This window comes from Tripterygium wilfordii, chromosome 2, assembly GCF_013401445.1.
Source record: "Tripterygium wilfordii isolate XIE 37 chromosome 2, ASM1340144v1, whole genome shotgun sequence".
Taxonomy (NCBI): domain Eukaryota; kingdom Viridiplantae; phylum Streptophyta; class Magnoliopsida; order Celastrales; family Celastraceae; genus Tripterygium; species Tripterygium wilfordii.
Window position 1 is genome coordinate 11,106,718 of NC_052233.1, and position 18,107 is coordinate 11,124,824.

The 18,107-nt window shown below is 37.4% G+C and overlaps 2 protein-coding genes across 4 annotated transcripts; one reads left to right on the forward strand and one right to left on the reverse strand.

Annotated features, from left to right (window-relative positions):
* Positions 1–474: 474 nt before the first annotated feature.
* Positions 475–1,592, reverse strand: LOC120016283 (nudix hydrolase 1). The gene is made up of 2 exons (XM_038868981.1): positions 1,266–1,592; positions 475–1,047 (listed from the first exon to the last, which is right to left on the reverse strand). Exons 1-2 carry the CDS (start codon positions 1,414–1,416, stop codon positions 746–748), a joined length of 453 nt encoding a protein of 150 aa, XP_038724909.1. The 5' UTR covers positions 1,417–1,592; the 3' UTR covers positions 475–745.
* A 2,569-nt stretch (positions 1,593–4,161) lies between these two features.
* LOC120016862 (phosphoenolpyruvate carboxylase 4) lies at positions 4,162–15,636 on the forward strand. 3 transcript variants are annotated; one of them, XM_038869824.1, is made up of 20 exons: positions 4,162–4,485; positions 4,966–5,129; positions 6,036–6,150; positions 6,509–6,586; positions 6,668–6,736; positions 6,870–6,948; positions 7,033–7,109; positions 7,215–7,310; positions 8,253–8,394; positions 9,628–9,759; positions 10,254–10,318; positions 10,435–10,698; positions 11,635–11,760; positions 11,847–11,948; positions 12,027–12,173; positions 13,199–13,297; positions 13,390–13,478; positions 14,045–14,171; positions 14,263–14,469; positions 14,631–15,455. In XM_038869824.1, exons 1-20 carry the CDS (start codon positions 4,330–4,332, stop codon positions 15,453–15,455), a joined length of 3,159 nt encoding a protein of 1,052 aa, XP_038725752.1. In that variant the 5' UTR covers positions 4,162–4,329. The 3 variants fall into 3 exon arrangements, with proteins under 3 accessions (XP_038725752.1, XP_038725761.1, XP_038725743.1); XM_038869833.1 differs by having other exon boundaries at positions 10,465–10,698; XM_038869815.1 differs by having other exon boundaries at positions 4,330–4,485; positions 10,426–10,698; positions 14,631–15,636.
* The last annotated feature ends 2,471 nt before the right edge of the window (positions 15,637–18,107 follow it).

The following is an 18,107-nucleotide window of genomic DNA, read 5'->3' on the forward strand; positions in this document are numbered from 1 at the left end:
GAACTCTTTAGAATCTCTCTTGATTTAAACTCAATGACAACTACACATTTGGCTGATGTTAAGTACAAACCCGAGTGGGGCAAAAAACAGTGAAACTAAATAATTCTCATAACAAGTCTTGATGCAACACAATGCAACTTAGTAACTTGGCTATGTTAAGCACAAACCTCAGCAATACCAAAAAAGAACAAGTAAATGATTCCAAGAAATGCATTGTATCCTACCTCGTATGTTTTCTCTACACCAAATATACATGGGCCGAGGAGGTTACCAACATGTTTTCTCAATGCCAAAAACAGAATCACTGGAAGATCCTGATATTAACCAATTTCCAACTTAGAGAAGGTCAGTTAACCATGAAATATGGCAGTGTAAATGCTCTTCAACCCAAGCTCTCTTTATGCGATTTAATAATCATAGTAACGTTAAGAGCAGACGACAAGTACAAAAAAAAAAAAATTTTAGAGCATCATATTTCATAATGTCAAGAAGTAATATAGAGCATTTGTAGTAAAAAACATCAAATAGTATGTTTCCTTCGTCATTCAAACATGCAATACAACCATTTACGTTTGTAGCTCGTGCCAAATGCAAATGCTAACAAGTTACATTGGCTAACAGGCTCAATGTATTAGCAGATCAAAAGGCCAGGGGTTGAGCCAGGGCACAAACAATATTAAGAGAGCACATCACCTAACCTAATTAAGCATACTGAAAGGAGCAAGACCAATAACCCAGCCAAAAGCTAGTTGGATGGGAAGGGATTAAAGCCGCTATTCACCATTTTCTCCAATGGCCAGAACAATGGCTTGGGGAGACTGTCATCCCAGTCGTACCAATCCCATCCGTAGCACTTCTCGGGCTCAAGAGTTTGAGGCACTTGATCTGGATCCACCAGAACTCCCCGCATAAAGATGGTCACGTAATGTGAAGGTTTTGGTGCCTCCAGGAATACGGTGCTGGTTGCCGTCAAGAATTCTGTTTCCCCAATGTCCAAGCCCGTCTCCTCCTTCAATTCTCTGGTAGCACACTGCTCAAAGCTTTCCCCTGAAATTCAATCAACCCGAACTCCATAGTTGAATATGATGCATAGCTTTGAAAATTCAATTCATGCTTTGATCTCCAAAACATCATTACATCAAAATCAATAAAGTGATGCCCAAAATATCATACCCTAACCTAACAAGGACATTACTATTTATTTTCAGAAAATTAGAGGCCTATCTTGTGCAATTTGAGAGAGAGACAGAGACAGACACACTAACCAAACTCGAGATGGCCGCCGGGTAGGGCAAAGGTACAGTCACCGATGGAAGAGCGGCGACGTCCCAACAAAACCGATTTCCCCTTCAATACGAACACCGCCACGCCTACTCTTGGCACTGGAGGCGGCGCCGCCACCGTCCCATTATCCATTATTATTCTTCCGATCTAGAGTTTCAAACACTCCGAAAGTGAAAACCGAATTTCTTTCAAAGGTTCACAACCTCTCCTGGTACTTCTGTTTTTTTTTTATCTTTTTCGTCTCGATTTAGTCCCCGCCCACCTGAGACAGCTCCCGCCAACTACAAGCAGGAATCCTCTGTATAATCGTTGTTCGTTTGTATCTCTCTGTCAATGCTTCAAGCTTGGGCTCCAAGTAGAGGATCTTGGACCTTTCTGAGTAGTCAAGCCCATTTAGTATGACTCATGGTCTTGATTAAGACTACGTAATTAATGTAATCTAATGATTTTTTTAATGGTAATGGAGAGAAAAGGGCCGAATCAGATCTTTGAATTATGGACTACTAAAATGGGCCGTAGCCCAATAAAGCCCAGTTGAGATTAGTGGGTCTTTTTTTTTTTTTTTACAATAGAAGCGCACACATATATTCCTCCAACTCACACATGTAACCCACACACACTCACACAAATGCTGTCCACAAAGTTCGAACCCTACACATCGAATAGAAATACACGAACGGTAACCAGCTGTTTATTAGTGGTTAAATTTCAGTCTTAGTTCACTAAAAAAAGGGTCAAACTTAAAAGATACAAATTGAATTAATGTAATTTTTGTTCACTTAAAAGAGTTGTGAGGTAGAACACAAATCACCGCCGAATGTTCAAACATTATAACTTAAAAATTAAAAATTATTCTGATATGCACACATGTGCATATTTCTTATATCGATTTTCTTATGACACATCAATGATTTAAGTGCCTAAACAATGAGAAATCTACTCATTTGTGCATATTGAAATAACTTTTTATTCTTGGTTTCCAAATCAAAACGTTTGAACATTTGGGGTATGTGTTGGAACTTGACAACACTTTCAGGAATAAAAAATTGCATTACCTCATAAAAAAGTGATTGTGGTTATCATAAAATGGCTCTACAAGAAGCCCAAAGATCAACTATGAGAGCTTTCAGTACAAAGAAAATAAGAAGTTGGCAACTTGGGACAAAGGTTCCCACTCCCAGTATGATTTAAAAAGCAGTGGATCCCAGTGGCGGAGAATAAGTGTTAAAAATCATAGTGGGACAATAAGTAATAAGTTATCATATATGTGGTTGTATAATTTTTTTTGTCCCATATAATATATGTCTTATAATAATGTCTGTCCAATAGGGACAATGAAATGTGCCTTTCAGGCCCGATTGAGACAGAGACGTCTTGGTAGATTGTCCCATAACAAACACACACTTATACGACTCGCTCTGGGCCCACATACCACAATCAATTGGGTATTTTCATTATAACAATGCAATGGCATGATTTTTTTTTTTACTCTATAAATTTTTGGGTATTGTGTGTTGTAATACTAAAATACACTTTCAATAAAACGCTCCCACGTGTCATCATACAGGAGGAAGGAGAGGAAATTTAATTGGGGAGCATCTCGATACACCTAGATGTCACCTCAGTATGTAATACGTACTCCTCGGCATTCCATAATAAGCGTGACTTCAGGAGCCCAAGTGACCAAAACACATCGAAGTATCAAGAAGACCTTAACACCAAACATGAAGAAGATCGATAAGAAATATTCAAGAAATCTTTAGGATCTAAAATTTCTACCAAGGTATTCATTGAAGAAGCAAAAGTCCTTTTGAAAGAAGATTTCGCAATCAAGAAAGATCCATATTTCAAAATTCATATAAAATGATATCTTCACTAAAGTAAATCTATCTCATTTTTTCAATATTTACTACTAGTTAAAGAGAGAACTCTAAATACCAAGTTGTCTCACTAGTCTCATTTCATACTAATCTAACTTGAGCGTTGGAATATTCACTTTGAGGTACACATTTGGAACCCTAAAAACTCACGTTTATTACTTGTACAAAGACGTAATAACAACACCTTAATCCTTACTATGATCTAAGATGTATGCAAAACCGAGTACTCGTGAAATCAGTTCGATTATACACATCATCAATGTGTTTGGGTATAAAAACCTAGTAAATCTTATCTCCACCCCAAACACCTCTATTTTCTACATTTCCAAATTAATCCATCAAAAGGAGGAACAATTTCAAAGTTTTATTATTTTTTTTTATGTTTTCCCAATTTTTTATTTTCCCAAAAACATGTATTTTTTCTTTTTTATTTTCGAGCTGTTTTCAAGTAAATTTTTTTTTTATATCCCATATTTTTTAAAACGGAAAACTATACGAGTTTTTGGTATGGTTTTTTGTTTTTCAAAAAATAAAAAACATGAAAAATAAATATACCAAATAGACCCTTAATTAGTTTTAAATTCTTAATACCCTTATCACAAGTCAAATTCGTAAACTAATAACATCAATTTATCTCATTGGCATTCAAATAAGTGAATAACTTGATCTCCTAATCTTGTGTCATCCGATTATGGAGAATTAATACAGAAAAATCGAAAATTAATCTGATCCTTAAAAGTTAAAGCTATAAATTCCTTTTTTAAAAAAATGGAAGTAAAAAAAAATAAAAAATCCACAGCATTTGATTTTGTATGCGAAGAATCTCCTGGAATGATTCCACACCCAAGTCTTTTCCGGGAAGTAAAAAGAGGAGAGAAAAAGAAATTAAAAGTCAAAACTACCTTAATTCACGCAGACAAAGACACGTGTTAACCAATCCTTGGCACTCACATGGAAACAAAATTTCTGGCCCCATATTAACAGAAAGTTTCGTACAATAGTGGCAGAGAGCTCTTCACTCTCCCAACCTCTCCACCACCATCACAATCGTTCCTCCACTGCTTCACTGCCTCTCTCCGAAGACCTCTGCATATTAAATCTCGTTGAGTGTAGAGAGAAATCGGTACAGGCATTCTTTGTTGTTTTTTTTGTTTGGTGTTAGGAAATGACGGACACGACGGACGACATAGCTGAGGAAATCTCGTTCCAGAGCTTCGATGATGACTGTAAACTCCTTGGGAATCTTCTCAACGATGTCTTGCAGAGGGAAGTCGGAAGCCGATTGATGGAGAAACTCGAAAGAAATCGAATCCTCGCTCAGGTTTTTCTTTCTTTCCTTTTTTGTTTTTATTTTTTAACTTTTTTGATTTTTGTCTAATGCTTTCCTTTTGAAGTTTCTCGCAGTTTAACACCGAAAAGTCTCTTTTTGATTTCTGTTTCGATCACTTTTTTTTGATTGCATGCATTTCGCATCTTTTCTTTGCCTCTGTTTGGCTGCTGCGAAAAGCAGAAAAACCATCACTCGAAGACTAAGCAGAAAAACCATCACTCGAAGACTACAAGACTTAATGTGTTATGGATCCATTATTATTTGTAGAAAAAAAGTAAGATCAGCTTAGTTGAATAGTCGTATCACTCACAATTTCCAGGGACCAAGGATGAGCGGTTTATTTAAAATTATGTTTTGTTTACTCTTTTCTGCATTTTCTTGGCAAACAAAAATGTGGTTCAAAGTTTAAATATGCTTGAAATGGAAGTTCAAAATAATTTATATGCAAATGATGTTTGCTATATGTTCCAGAGTGCTTGTAATATGAGGCTGTCAGGGATAGAGGACACAGCCGAGCTGTTGGAGAAACAGCTTTCATCGGAGATGTCAAAGATGACATTAGAGGAAGCATTAACGTTGGCTCGTGCCTTCAGTCAATACCTCAATTTGATGGGTATTGCTGAGACCCATCATAGGTAACATTGCCCTTGCCACTGCTCTTGACTCTTTTTTATTGGGTTGATTATTAACCTCTTGTTTGCTCTATTGAACGATGATGGCTCCTGACAATTGAATAATCGAAGTTTCAAAACATAATATCGAAAAGAGAAGGGCGTGATACCAACTATGGACCATAAAAATTCAAGGAAAAGTGAAGGGTGTCGTACCTTTTTTTACCTAGAACCTCTATGTACATCTGACCCATCCATGCAGACGCAAACCCTAGATACCAACAGTCATCTGCAGACCACCAGTATGAGTTACACCAAATGGAGTGTTATTGTTATTGACAACGTGTAGTTTTTGATTGCATCGAAACTGGAAAGGGAAATAGTGAGCATTTTTGTTGTTCTGGCATTTTTCTTTCATTTCATTGGCTTGACCTCATGCATTCTATGACCAAAACTGACCAATGGAAATTGGTGCATAGTTGGAAGTCCTCACTGTCAGATAAATTTGATCATTATGTAGTTTACGAAGTTAATCATTTGTTTTAGGCGATAGTGCCAGTTCTCGGAGATGTGCATTGACTCCCTTTATAGTGGACTACTTCGATATAGATCTATTTGAATATCTAAGGGATAGGGGGAGTGAGATTTCGTCCTTGATATTTATCTATGTCCTACTGGGCGGACTAAATAATGCAGATTGACAGGGTCCGCACAGTTACTGCCTAGCCGACCTGAGATTCTAAAACCTCTATCCTCCTAATCCTCCCCTCCAAGCCAGGACAAATCCTTTGCCCAAGCATTAGGATCACACCTCATTCCTTACTCCTTATTCATGCTCCCTGCCACAGTCAAGGATCATTAGGGAATGCACATTCGGATCCCTTTCAATTTAAGTGAATTGACTGAAAAATGTGAAAACGCTTGCTGCAGGGTTCGCAAGGTACGTAATGTGGCTCACCTATCAAAGTCTTGTGATGATATTTTTAATCAGTTGATACAAGGCGGAGTGTCGCCGGATGAGCTCTATAATACATTTTGCAAGCAGGTCAGTTGCTTTTGATTTTGTTTCTATTATTGTTTGGTTGGTTGTTATAGTAATGATTAATGATGGCAGAACAATAATTTAATGAAACACATAAATGCTGCTTGGCCTTATGATTTCTGCATAACTTGCTTTGGTTATGTCCATGGCATACTCTATTATGTTTCTTATGGTAATGATCCTGTCGAAGGAGAACCACCCAATGTACATCTAAGATCAAAATCAAGATTTCTGAACCTTTTCCATTAATATGGAAAATATTGGAGCGTAATATGATTTTACTTTTGAGGATCTCTTACAGAGATGATTTTTTTTTTGTAAATATATTGGCATCTTATTTGTCATATTCTTGTTGCTGCAGGAGATCGAAATTGTTCTTACTGCACATCCCACGCAAATTAACCGTCGCACGTTACAATACAAACACATTAGAATTGCTGTAAGCTCTTAGTGGTGGTGATGCATTTGTTGATATTTTAAACCATATATCTTCTTATTATTGATATGAATTTTCTTGTAGCATCTTTTGGAATATAATGACCGCCCTGATCTTAGTCACGAAGATCGTGAGACACTGATTGAAGATCTGGTACTGCTCACAAACCCTATGAAAACCTTCTCTATCTACAAAGCCTCCTTCAGCAAGGAAGGGGTTACATGATCATGTCAACAAATTTTATATTAGTCTTTCATGTATTTTGATTCATTTGTGACTATTTTAGGTTAGAGAGATAACTTCGATATGGCAGACAGATGAGCTTAGGCGCCATAAACCAACTCCAGTGGATGAAGCTAGGGCTGGTATATGACTAGACCTTCTAGTCATGTTAAAATCTCTGGCTTTATTTGTATATAGAAATTGTGACTGACTACTTGCCATCTCAGGCTTGAACATTGTGGAGCAATCTCTATGGAAAGCTGTACCTCATTATGTACGCCGTGTCAGCAATGCTTTGAAAAAGGTATGATTTCAGTTTGTGTTTTCTGACTACTGTCTTTTAGATGTACATTTGATCTTCTTTTGCTTTCTTATTCTCCTATGATTCCTCTGCGTTTTGGTTTCTCAGCACACAGGAAAGCCACTTCCTTTAACCTGCACACCAATAAAGTTTGGCTCTTGGATGGGGGGTGACCGAGATGGAAACCCAAATGTAACCGCAAAGGTTTGGCTTCTAACATCGTGTATTTGCTCTTTGTGCCATGTGATATGTTCCCCTTGAGTTAGGAAGATTTTGATTTGATAAAGTGAGAAATCTTAAGTTGTGGATCATAAGAATTTTCCAGGTTAAGAGACGTGATATTTCTGCTCTCTTGATAAATAATTTACTCATGTATAGGCTAAGTGATTGCAAATCTTATGTGCTCCGGGAAAATCATGTCTAATGGTAGCATACCATGCCATTGTAAAGAAGGGAGGTATATAGTTTTGCCTTTAAACAGAAAATGCAAAAAAAAGAGTTACGGTCACTAAGCTATACCCTATCTGACTGATAAATCTATGAATAAGCACGAGTACATAGTTATTGACCTCTTCTACCATTTTTTATATTTACGTACCACACATCGCCTTTGTCATAATAGTTAATAAAATCAAATTTCCATATTTTCTTTTGATTCCTTCCTTCCCGAGCAGGCATTGAATAGACAATATTAACATTCCATATCAATAGTTCTAATATTTCCACAAAAACTCGCACATTTTGGCCTATCTCATTGTTTATTGGAGCATCAAACATCTGCTGAATGTGTTCAACATGTGGGCTTCATGTGATGTTCCTAACATATTTTAATGAACTATTATACGAAAAACAAACATTCGCATGTTAAGATAGGCTTTATGTGTTATTTCATTGACTCTAAAGATCTTATATAGGTAAAGGTGAGATTATGTTTTTCCATGTTCAAAAGAACTCAATTGTTAAACTTTTATACTCAAATGCTCAATCTATGTTCCCCAGATCTAATCTGTTATCGTTTTGCTTATCTAGTTATTTGTCATCTTTCTAATTACATATTGTACTGTTAACAATTGTCCAAATTATTTTCATGAAATGCTGTTTCCATGAAGGTACAAGTTCATTTTACGGCCTTGTGTCTTCTTTCAGGTCACAAGAGATGTGTCTCTTTTATCTAGGTGGATGGCCATTGATCTTTACATCCGGGAAATTGATAGCCTTAGATTTGAATTATCCATGAGCCGCTGCAGTGACCATCTGTCAAAGTTAGCACATGAGATTTTAGAAAAAGGTTTGTTTTTGGCATGTCCTAGCTTGTTGTGGTACTAATCTTTTCCTGCACGGGTCATAAACCTTTGATTAATGTGTTGATTAAGCATTATGCATGGAGATTCAATCTTGAAATATTATCTTCACATCTTAATAATATGAATTAGAGACTGATTAAAATTCAACGAGTAACATCATACTCAGTGAATAATTACCATTTAGAGGCTCTCAATGTTAGATGACAGTGCTTTGGTGCTCTAAGTGCATTGGCTTTTACTTGTGCACTAACTTTTTTCATATGAATTATATTTATTGTATGAGACCTAAGAATTTTAATATGGAATTGATAGGCTGTTAAGCTGTAATTGCAAAAAATGAAAGTAAAAGGAAGTGGTGTGGTGTTCATTCTCTAGCCTTATATCTAAATGCATTTATTTTCAAAATTGCAATTTTAACTTTAATTTTAATTTTTTTTCCAATTACCCTTGACTGATGTTAAAATCAGTTTGGTATGATAAGATCTCAAGTACTTGTTCCAACTTTCCCTTTTGTTTTAATTGTTTAATACTTTTCTTTGAATGTTAAGTCAATTTATTAAGGCACCAAGTAGGTGAGGAGGCTAATCTAGAGGCCTCTAAAAAGTTGTTCTCATTGTTGAATACTTTATGCTATCGTGCACTCTGATTTGATCTATATCAGCTTGTGTCCTCGAATCTTCAATTTAGGACCTTGTTTTATACAGTTGATTTCTCTACTGTTCTTCAAATCTGCAGTTTGTCATTGCATAGATTATATAGCTGTTGGCTTGTAGGTTTCAATGCCTTGTGACATAATTGCTTCTGCTTGTGAGGAGGATAATTATGTAAATTTTGCTCTGTTCAAGGTGCCAGCTAGACTTATATTTGTCTCCAATCCTGACTTCATTGGGGTTAGCTAAATAAATGGCTTTTTTTTTTGTTAATCAAGTAATGAAAGTGGGAAGATATAAGATATATCGACATCTTCTTTAAAGATCGCCAATGTTTATTGTAGAGATGACAAAATACAACCATGCCGTATTGCCGTTAGTTTGATGAAGTCATTTGTCACAAATTTTGTTTGTTTGTTTTTTTCTTGTCTCTTTCATGTGCTACATTATGCCCATTTGCTTGGTTTTGTAATTGTGTTCATATCAGAAAATGCGACATTGAAAAATTCTAGCAAATCATTCTCAGCCTCTACCTAAGTGCCCTTGTGGATTCTAATTTCTCTCCAGAAACATCATCAGAGGACCGACATGACAGTTGGAATCAACCTTCAAGCAGAAGTCAATCAATATTTCCTAGCCAACAAGCTCGGCCTTTTCCCACACAACTTCCACCCAGAGCAGATCTGCCCGCATGCACTGGTAAAGAAAGTTCTTTGAAACCATGGAAGCATCAAATCTTGTTATTTATGAACCTGTAACTGTCTACAGAAGTTTTGTTTTCTTCCGTTGACTACTGTGGTGCCATTTTGAGGAAGTCTTAATGCTTCTTTTTGTTGATGCTTGTGGAGTTTTTAGTTTGTACCATTTAATCCTTAAAAGGAAAAAAAGAAAAGAAAAAGAAACTGACAAACTGCAGGATTTGATAGTGTTTTGAAATTCGACGAACATATGAGCTTCCCTCAGTATTTTTGCATGTCCCTGATCCCACCCACTGCGAGATCCTTGTGCATAGGCGTTGTTTACCTGTGCTGAGTAGTATTTCTTTTTTACATTAAAATTGACTCAAACAGTACTTGAACAGTTGAACCATGCTTTTCTTAAAATTTTGGATCTGTATAGTGTTACTGTTATCTTACTGACACCCAGTAATAACATAGTCAGTTGTCCCTTCTTGACCCTATTTCTTTATGTAGAGTGCAATCATGGTGGATCTCAGTATCCCAAACTGGAACTTCCGAATGTGCCATCTAATCGTCAGGTAAAGCCAGTGACTATTTTATAGGCAAGGATTGAATTGCATGCTTCTTCTTGTGTTATATATATGGTTTGATTTTTTTTTGCTGTTTATTCATTTAATTCATCAAGGATGGTCAGGGTTCTTCAAGCTCAGAATCTTCTTCCCAGGATACCGCTAACGATTTAGGCAAGCTGGCTAATGGAAACAATACTAATGGTTCTGTGACTGTTACAACTCCTCGGGGATCTTCTTTCACCTCTAGTCAACTCCTCGCTCAGAGAAAGCTATTTGCTGAATCTAAGGTTGGAAGATCCAGCTTCCAGAAGCTTCTAGAGCCAAGCCTGCCTCAGCGTTCTGGAATAGCTCCTTACAGAATTTTTCTTGGAAATGTTAAAGAAAAGGTTTTGCTCTATTACCAAACCCTTATGTTGTCAAATAAAGAGTACTAGAATTTGGTGAACCTAGCAGCGGAAGACCATAATTGATGTTTGGGATATAAATTTACGTTTCCAATTGCCCATATATGGGGGTAGTGCTCTTAAATCTTGTCAGATGTACTCTGATGCTCACCAGTCACCAGCTGTCTGATTATTACAGCTGGCACCAGACTTAGCTGCTTGACCTCAGCTTTGCCTGATAAGCATGCCAGCTGAAATGTTCTCTGGAACCAGTCTCATTAGCCTAAACAAGTCCAGACTCATAAGTTAAGAAGCCTGGCCATGAGTTTGCTGACCTACTCAAGTACATATAACGCATGGTTGCAGTTATTTATTTTTGGAATGAAAAAGAATTCATTGCAAGGCACCAAGTGGTAGCACCCAAAAGAACTATATAGGAAAACAAGAATGCAGTTACTTATAATACGTGCGATCTCAGTTCTCTCTATGTTTTTTTTTGGTGGGGGTGGTGAGTCTGCACCCTGAACCAAGCCCTCTAGTAAAAACTTCTAGTGAAAGCAGATAATTTTTCTGCTTTCACTGGATCATCGCTTTGACAGTAGCCTTGTGCTCAGTTTTGATCCCCTTTTTTTTCAGTACAGTTTCCAGGTCCCCGACCATTATCCAATCTCTCGGGACAATTCGTGTGATTCACGCGGGGTCATGTTCCCCTTTGAAGAAAACAGTCGTACAACCCAATAGTTGAGCTATTGAGGTTGAAACTAAAGGAGTGATCGAAAAACTGTTCAACCTATGATAGAAACCTTGTGGTGATGAAATATTAATTGAAAGGATTGCCACTTGAGGCATTTTATTTGCCAATAATTATTAGGAAAGTGATCTTTTATCTACTACTTCGTGGACAATTATCAACAATTATTTTATGTCTTGTGGTTTCAGCTCCTGAAGACAAGGAGGAGGCTGGAGCTTCTTCTCGAGGATCTTCCTTGTGAGTATGATCCTTGGGATTACTATGAGACAGCAGATCAACTTTTGGAGCCACTGATTCTATGCTATGATTCTCTGGTATTATTTCATTTTCTTATATAATTTTTTTTTCCTAAAAATTGTTGATGTTTTATTATTTTAATGTGATAATCATTTTCTTATAGCAATCATGTGGATCTGGGGTGCTTGCTGATGGTCGTCTTGTTGACTTAATACGAAGAGTTACTACCTTTGGAATGGTTTTAATGAAATTAGATTTGCGTCAGGTGTGTATATTAGTTGGGGTTTATGAGCTACAACTTGGACAAGAAATATATCTAACCTGGGTTTATGAAATGTACCAGGAATCTAGCAGACATGCTGAAACACTGGATGCGATTACCAATTATTTAGACATGGGTTCATATAGTGAGTGGGATGAAGAGAAGAAGTTGGAGTTCCTAACAAGAGAACTGAAAGGGAAGAGGCCACTAGTTCCCCCTACTATCAAGGTATTGTGTTTCTTTTTTCTAAGTTTCTCTTGTCAAAAGGAAACCCAAAAGGATAGAACGATTCCTTAGTTTCTGTGGATGCGACAGGAAAAGTTCGTCATGTTCTTGTTAAAATATTTTCCAGGGACTCACAGTTTGGGTTTGTGAGCTGAACCTTGTCAATGGTGCTCTAGCCTAAGGCACGAGATGTACAGATTGACACCTTTTCACCTTTTGTTATCCTTTTCTGGGGGGCACAGATGACAGAACACCATTTCTTTCTGTATGAATTGTTTGGTTTTCCTTCATCTTGATAAACAGCACCCGTACACAAGGCTCCCGCAGTGAGCGGGGTCGGGGGCAGGTATGATGGTCGGGGGCAGGTATGATGTACTTAGATCTTAGCTCCACATAATATGTGGAAAGTGTTTTTAGGAATTGAACATGTGACCTCTAAGTTGCACCCTTGTGCAACTCTAACACTAGGCTACATGTTCGCCTGGATCAAGGAAAAAAAATCTTTGTCTAATGTCTCTGGTTTTATTAGCTGAACATTTTTATATATAAAATCAGTTGGAATCTATTTGGAGTTAATAGTTAAGACATATTACCTACCCGGCCAAGTAGGGTATTTAGTTGTCCCGCTGTGGACATCTGATGAAAAAGTAGTGAGGTATTCAGTTATGGTGCCCTAGAACATGGTCAATATTTGTCTTTGGGATAGCTTTTGAAACCCTGAGTCTTATTCCCTAAAGGAAAGGGAGGAATTTTTTTCCCATGTTGAACCACTCACTGGAAACTTATTTTTTGCAAGAATTATGTTTGGGTCCTAAAAGTTAATGGAAATTGTGGTTGCTTGCTGTACCTTTTTGAAGTTTCTCTTGTCAATTTTTTTTTTTTTGCAGTATTTTCCATTTCCAACTAACTAGATACTTGATGGTGGAAAATGAACTAGTACATTGTCATATTATCTGATTTTCCCTTGCATTTTCATAATTTCCTGAATTAAACATGTATTTTTTTTCTCTCTATTTTTTTTTCTTTAGGTTGCTCCTGATGTTAAAGAAGTCTTGGATACATTCCGTGTTGCTGCTGAGCTAGGGAGTGATTCACTTGGAGCGTACGTGATTTCAATGGCTTCAAATGTACGAATGCTACCTTGTTTGTCATGATGTATGAATGCCACCTGTGTTTCTCAAATTGCATACATGATTATCATGATATTGCTTTTTGGCAGGCAAGTGATGTCCTTGCTGTGGAGCTTCTGCAGAAAGATGCCCGACTCGCCATTAGCGGGGAGCTGGGTAGACCGTGTCCTGGTGGAACGTAAGTTTTCGCATATTTCTATACTCGTCTCCAGAAACTTTGTTTTTCAATTTTTGCTGATGGTAAAAATGTTGGGATCAACTAATAAAGATCCATTTTTGTTCTCTGCTTCGCTGTCGTTTCCTGTGTCAATAGTGATTAGGAATCTCCTCATCTTGCTTTCTCTATGTTGCTGATCCTTTTTTCTTTCACCAATTCTATTCTCATTGAATGTTGTTGTAGCTTTGTATGGTTCAATCTTTATGAATTTTGAATAACAAAGCAGGATGGATATTTCCACCCCAAGGCTCGAGCCTTACATTAGCAACTATTCTTACCAGAAGGTGGAGTTTGATCGAGTCATGTTTTAGTAAGTGATGTTTAGCTGGTTCAGAGTTAAGCACACTTAGGCAGGGTGTATAAAAACTAACTGAATAGGAAGAGTGAAACTTAGATTCTGTCATCTCTTTCAGATAAATTGCTGGACAATATGTTGACATCTTAGTCCATTCCTGGATTCCCCTTTTAGGTGCTGTTCACATGATGAACTCAATGCATTTACTTGTTTTATGTATATCTTGGAATAGGCTGCGGGTCGTTCCTCTGTTTGAAACTGTGAAGGACCTGAGGGAAGCAGGTTCTGTGATCAGGAAATTATTGTCAATCGATTGGTACCGAGAACACATAATAAAGAATCATAATGGGCATCAAGAGGTAGTAATTTACTTTTTTTCTTAATCTATTTCCAATATGTAGTATCTTAGTTTCTTTGAATCTTTTGAAAATTAAAAGTTTTGGGGCACAGGTGATGGTTGGATATTCTGATTCTGGTAAAGATGCTGGACGGTTTACTGCTGCATGGGAACTTTACAAAGCTCAAGAGGATGTTGTTGCTGCATGCAATGAGTTTAGTATAAAGGTGACTCTATTCCATGGCCGAGGAGGGAGTATTGGTCGTGGAGGTGGGCCCACATATCTCGCTATTCAGTCCCAACCTCCAGGCTCAGTTATGGTTAGTTAATCTTTTAATGAATAATGATTACTTGGCCATACTTGAAATTATTTTTCTTCCCGTTAAAACCTGTGAGGGTCTTTTCACCTTGCTTTCCTCGACTGCTTTTGAAATAATAGAGTCACATTTTTATTCATAAAATAATGCCATTAAATTGTCAGGGTACCCTGCGATCAACTGAGCAAGGAGAGATGGTGCAGGCCAAGTTTGGGCTGCCACTCACTGCTGTTAGACAGCTAGAGATATACACAACTGCTGTGCTGCTTGCAACCCTACGTCCCCCACACCCACCTAGAGAAGTAAAATGGCGAGATCTCATGGAGGAGATTTCAAAAATCAGTTGCCAGAGCTATCGAAATATAGTCTATGAAAACCCAGATTTCCTTGCCTACTTCCACGAGGCTACTCCCCAGGCTGAGCTTGGCTATCTTAACATTGGAAGCCGCCCTACGAGAAGGAAGAGCTCAACAGGGATTGGTCATCTTCGTGCTATTCCATGGGTGTTTGCATGGACCCAGACCAGATTTGTTCTTCCCGCTTGGCTTGGAGTTGGTGCAGGTCTGAAGGGTGTTTGTGAGAAGGGACATACTGAAGACCTCAAAGCTATGTACAAAGAGTGGCCTTTCTTTCAATCTACTGTAGACCTTATAGAAATGGTTTTGGGGAAGGCAGACATTCCTATAGCTAAACAATATGATGAAGTACTCGTGTCAGAGAGCAGGAGAGAGATTGGTTCTGACTTAAGGAAAGAGCTCTTAACAACAGAGAAATTTGTATTGGTGGTCAGTGAACATGAGAAGTTATCCGAGAATAACCGGAGCTTGAGGAGACTAATTGAGAGCAGGCTTCCTTATCTCAATCCTCTGAACATATTGCAGGTGGAGATACTTAAGAGATTGAGACGTGATGATGACAACTATAAACTCAGAGATGCATTGCTCATCACCATAAACGGGATCGCTGCAGGGATGAGAAACACGGGTTAATTTTTAGCTGTAATGCTTGTGAAACTTACTGGAAAAACTTGCACCATCTTTTCCATTTCATCTTTTGTTTAAGTTCTACAGTCCTTTTGATGGCCAGAGTCCAGAAAACTATTTGCTCTGTCTAAAACAAAGTATTAGCGTAAATTATGAAGATAAAGAGTGTTCTTATCTCCAATTCTTATATGGCTGGTTCTTCAGCAGTAATGCTATATCTGAGTTGCTTCGGTAGTATATCTGAGATGGAGTGTCTTTGCATGAGTCATATCTTTGATCGTGTAAGTATTAGTGTTTTTTTAATAATTGAGAATTCCCTAGCCCAACACGTCCATCAGACAGTTAGATTAGCCCTAAAGTCTGATCACCAATTCAATACGTTGGCAACATGAAAGATCGGGTTGAAGTCCGTGCGAAAAATAAGGTTGAAACTATTGGGAATGTGATACTGCATTTTAGTTGCCACCCAAATTATTCATAAAGATATTGTCCTTACCACCATATGCATGACCTGATATTCCAGACCTAAATATGTACCAGCCGTGAGAATTATGCATTTCGATTTACACTTTGGCATTGATGCCGGTTGCCAAATGTTGTATACTTATGCAAGTGATTTCCTTGTGGAAAGTGAGTTACAATGAATATGTCTGCAAAACATATGCTGTGATTATCGATTCCACTAGTCTTTTTTGCTTTCTTATGGTGCAGTCCAGCTTTCTTTTGACACCAATTAGAGCCAGATATTCATGGTGACTCATATATGCAGCTCCTGTACCAGACTGTCGTCGATGTTTTTGAGTTGGAAGGTGCAGGCATGATTCTCATACAGCTAGACAAAAACACATGATCAAGCTGGACCCTAAATTCTAAACGCTAAACACTAAAACTTAAATCCTAAATCTTAAACTCTAATATGTCATTTTAAAAAAAGATTTAATATGATTTTTTGGGGGAATTGTATCTAAAAATTGGAACCCCTCCAAGCTACTCGTATGTATATGCAGCTCTCGTACTGGAATGTCTGAAGATGTTTTCGATGAGTGGAAGGTCAGTTTTAAACCTGGGTCTGATTGTCATAGTCTCCACCACGACGACATGCGTTTTAGACTAGGTCTAAACCTGTGGGGATAAGTGGGCCGAAGCTCCCTATAAGTAGGTTGCAAGGTCTTTACTCAAAATCTTAAACCCTAAATGCTTAAAAAAAATTATGATTTAGTATGATTTTTTTTGGGAAATTGAAGCAAAGAATTGGAGCCCCTCCAAACTACTAGTGCGTTCGAGCGTGTGTGCGTGTGCAGCTTTCGTATTGGAATGTCTGAAGATGTTTTTGATGAGTGGAAGGTCAGTTCTCCATTTCCTTCCTTTGGATTCTGACTTGCATTAACACATGATTGAACACAATGACAATACATACATACATACATCCATATATATATATATATATATATCCGGCCTGCCTAACAGATTCATTTTACTGTTAATAAAGAACAAGTGATCAATCAAACAGTTTCTTTTTGTTAGGCGACGAACTAGGAACTCTTGCCTCACATGTCTCGATCAGAAACAGTATCAAAAACCCTAATTTTATATCAACAACTCTGACTTGATTTGATTCAAACTGAATATTTCTTGTAAACTTATTACTTACTATTTTCATTTGTATAGTGTGATCATTTCTTTTTTTTCTTTTTGAAATGAGGAGGAGAGATTAATCTGATCATCAAGGTAATATACATCATCTTTATCACTCCAACTACTGTGATGATTTCGACGTGACATATACGAACATTTATAGTGTTTTTGACAAATTGGTTACCGATTTGAGTGGTTTATATAATAGCTAGTCATGTCACACTATAATTGATATTATTATTATTGCTCTAAAGAAAGGTTGAGATTGAACCAAATTGGTGGAAGATGGAGATGTACTAGTTGAAAATTCGAGGTGACACAATTAATTTACATTTGTTGGTATATACAATTGGTTTTGCTATAAAGTTTAGATAGTGCATGTATGCATGCCAAAAATTAACATTTGGTATGTTAAAAGAGTTTTGACAAGTTTTTTGCAAGACAATTGTTGTAGATATCCTTCTAAATTTGATTTTTTTTTATTTGAAAGGTCTTAGCCCAGATATATATTTCATGTACCCACCAAAGGAGTAATAGAAATGGAGGCCAACAGACACTCTGACTACCATTAAGGTGGAATAAACAAAAACTTTAACAAAACACTAATAAAAGAAAGATAGAGCTGCTCCAACCCTATAGCATGACTACTTGTAGAATATCAATATATCAATCTTCATTTACAACTCCAGCTGACTCCTTCTCAACCTGAACAATCTGCATTATTGAGCTCGGGGTGTCTTCAATCCACACATGCATTTCTTGTATTGAGGGGCTAATTTGGCTAAAGAATGGGCAACCCTATTAGCTGTACGCCACACATGAACAATACTCCAGCTTGAAAAACTTTGTAATAGTCTCCGGATCTCTATAATCACAGGTCCACACACTGACAGGTTATTCCCCCCTCGTTGTATTGCTTCAACAATTACTGAAGAATCACCTTCAAAGACAAGATAATGAAGCCCCAACTCACCCGCCAACTTAATCGCATGTAATGCTGTCATAACCTCAGCTAAAATAGGC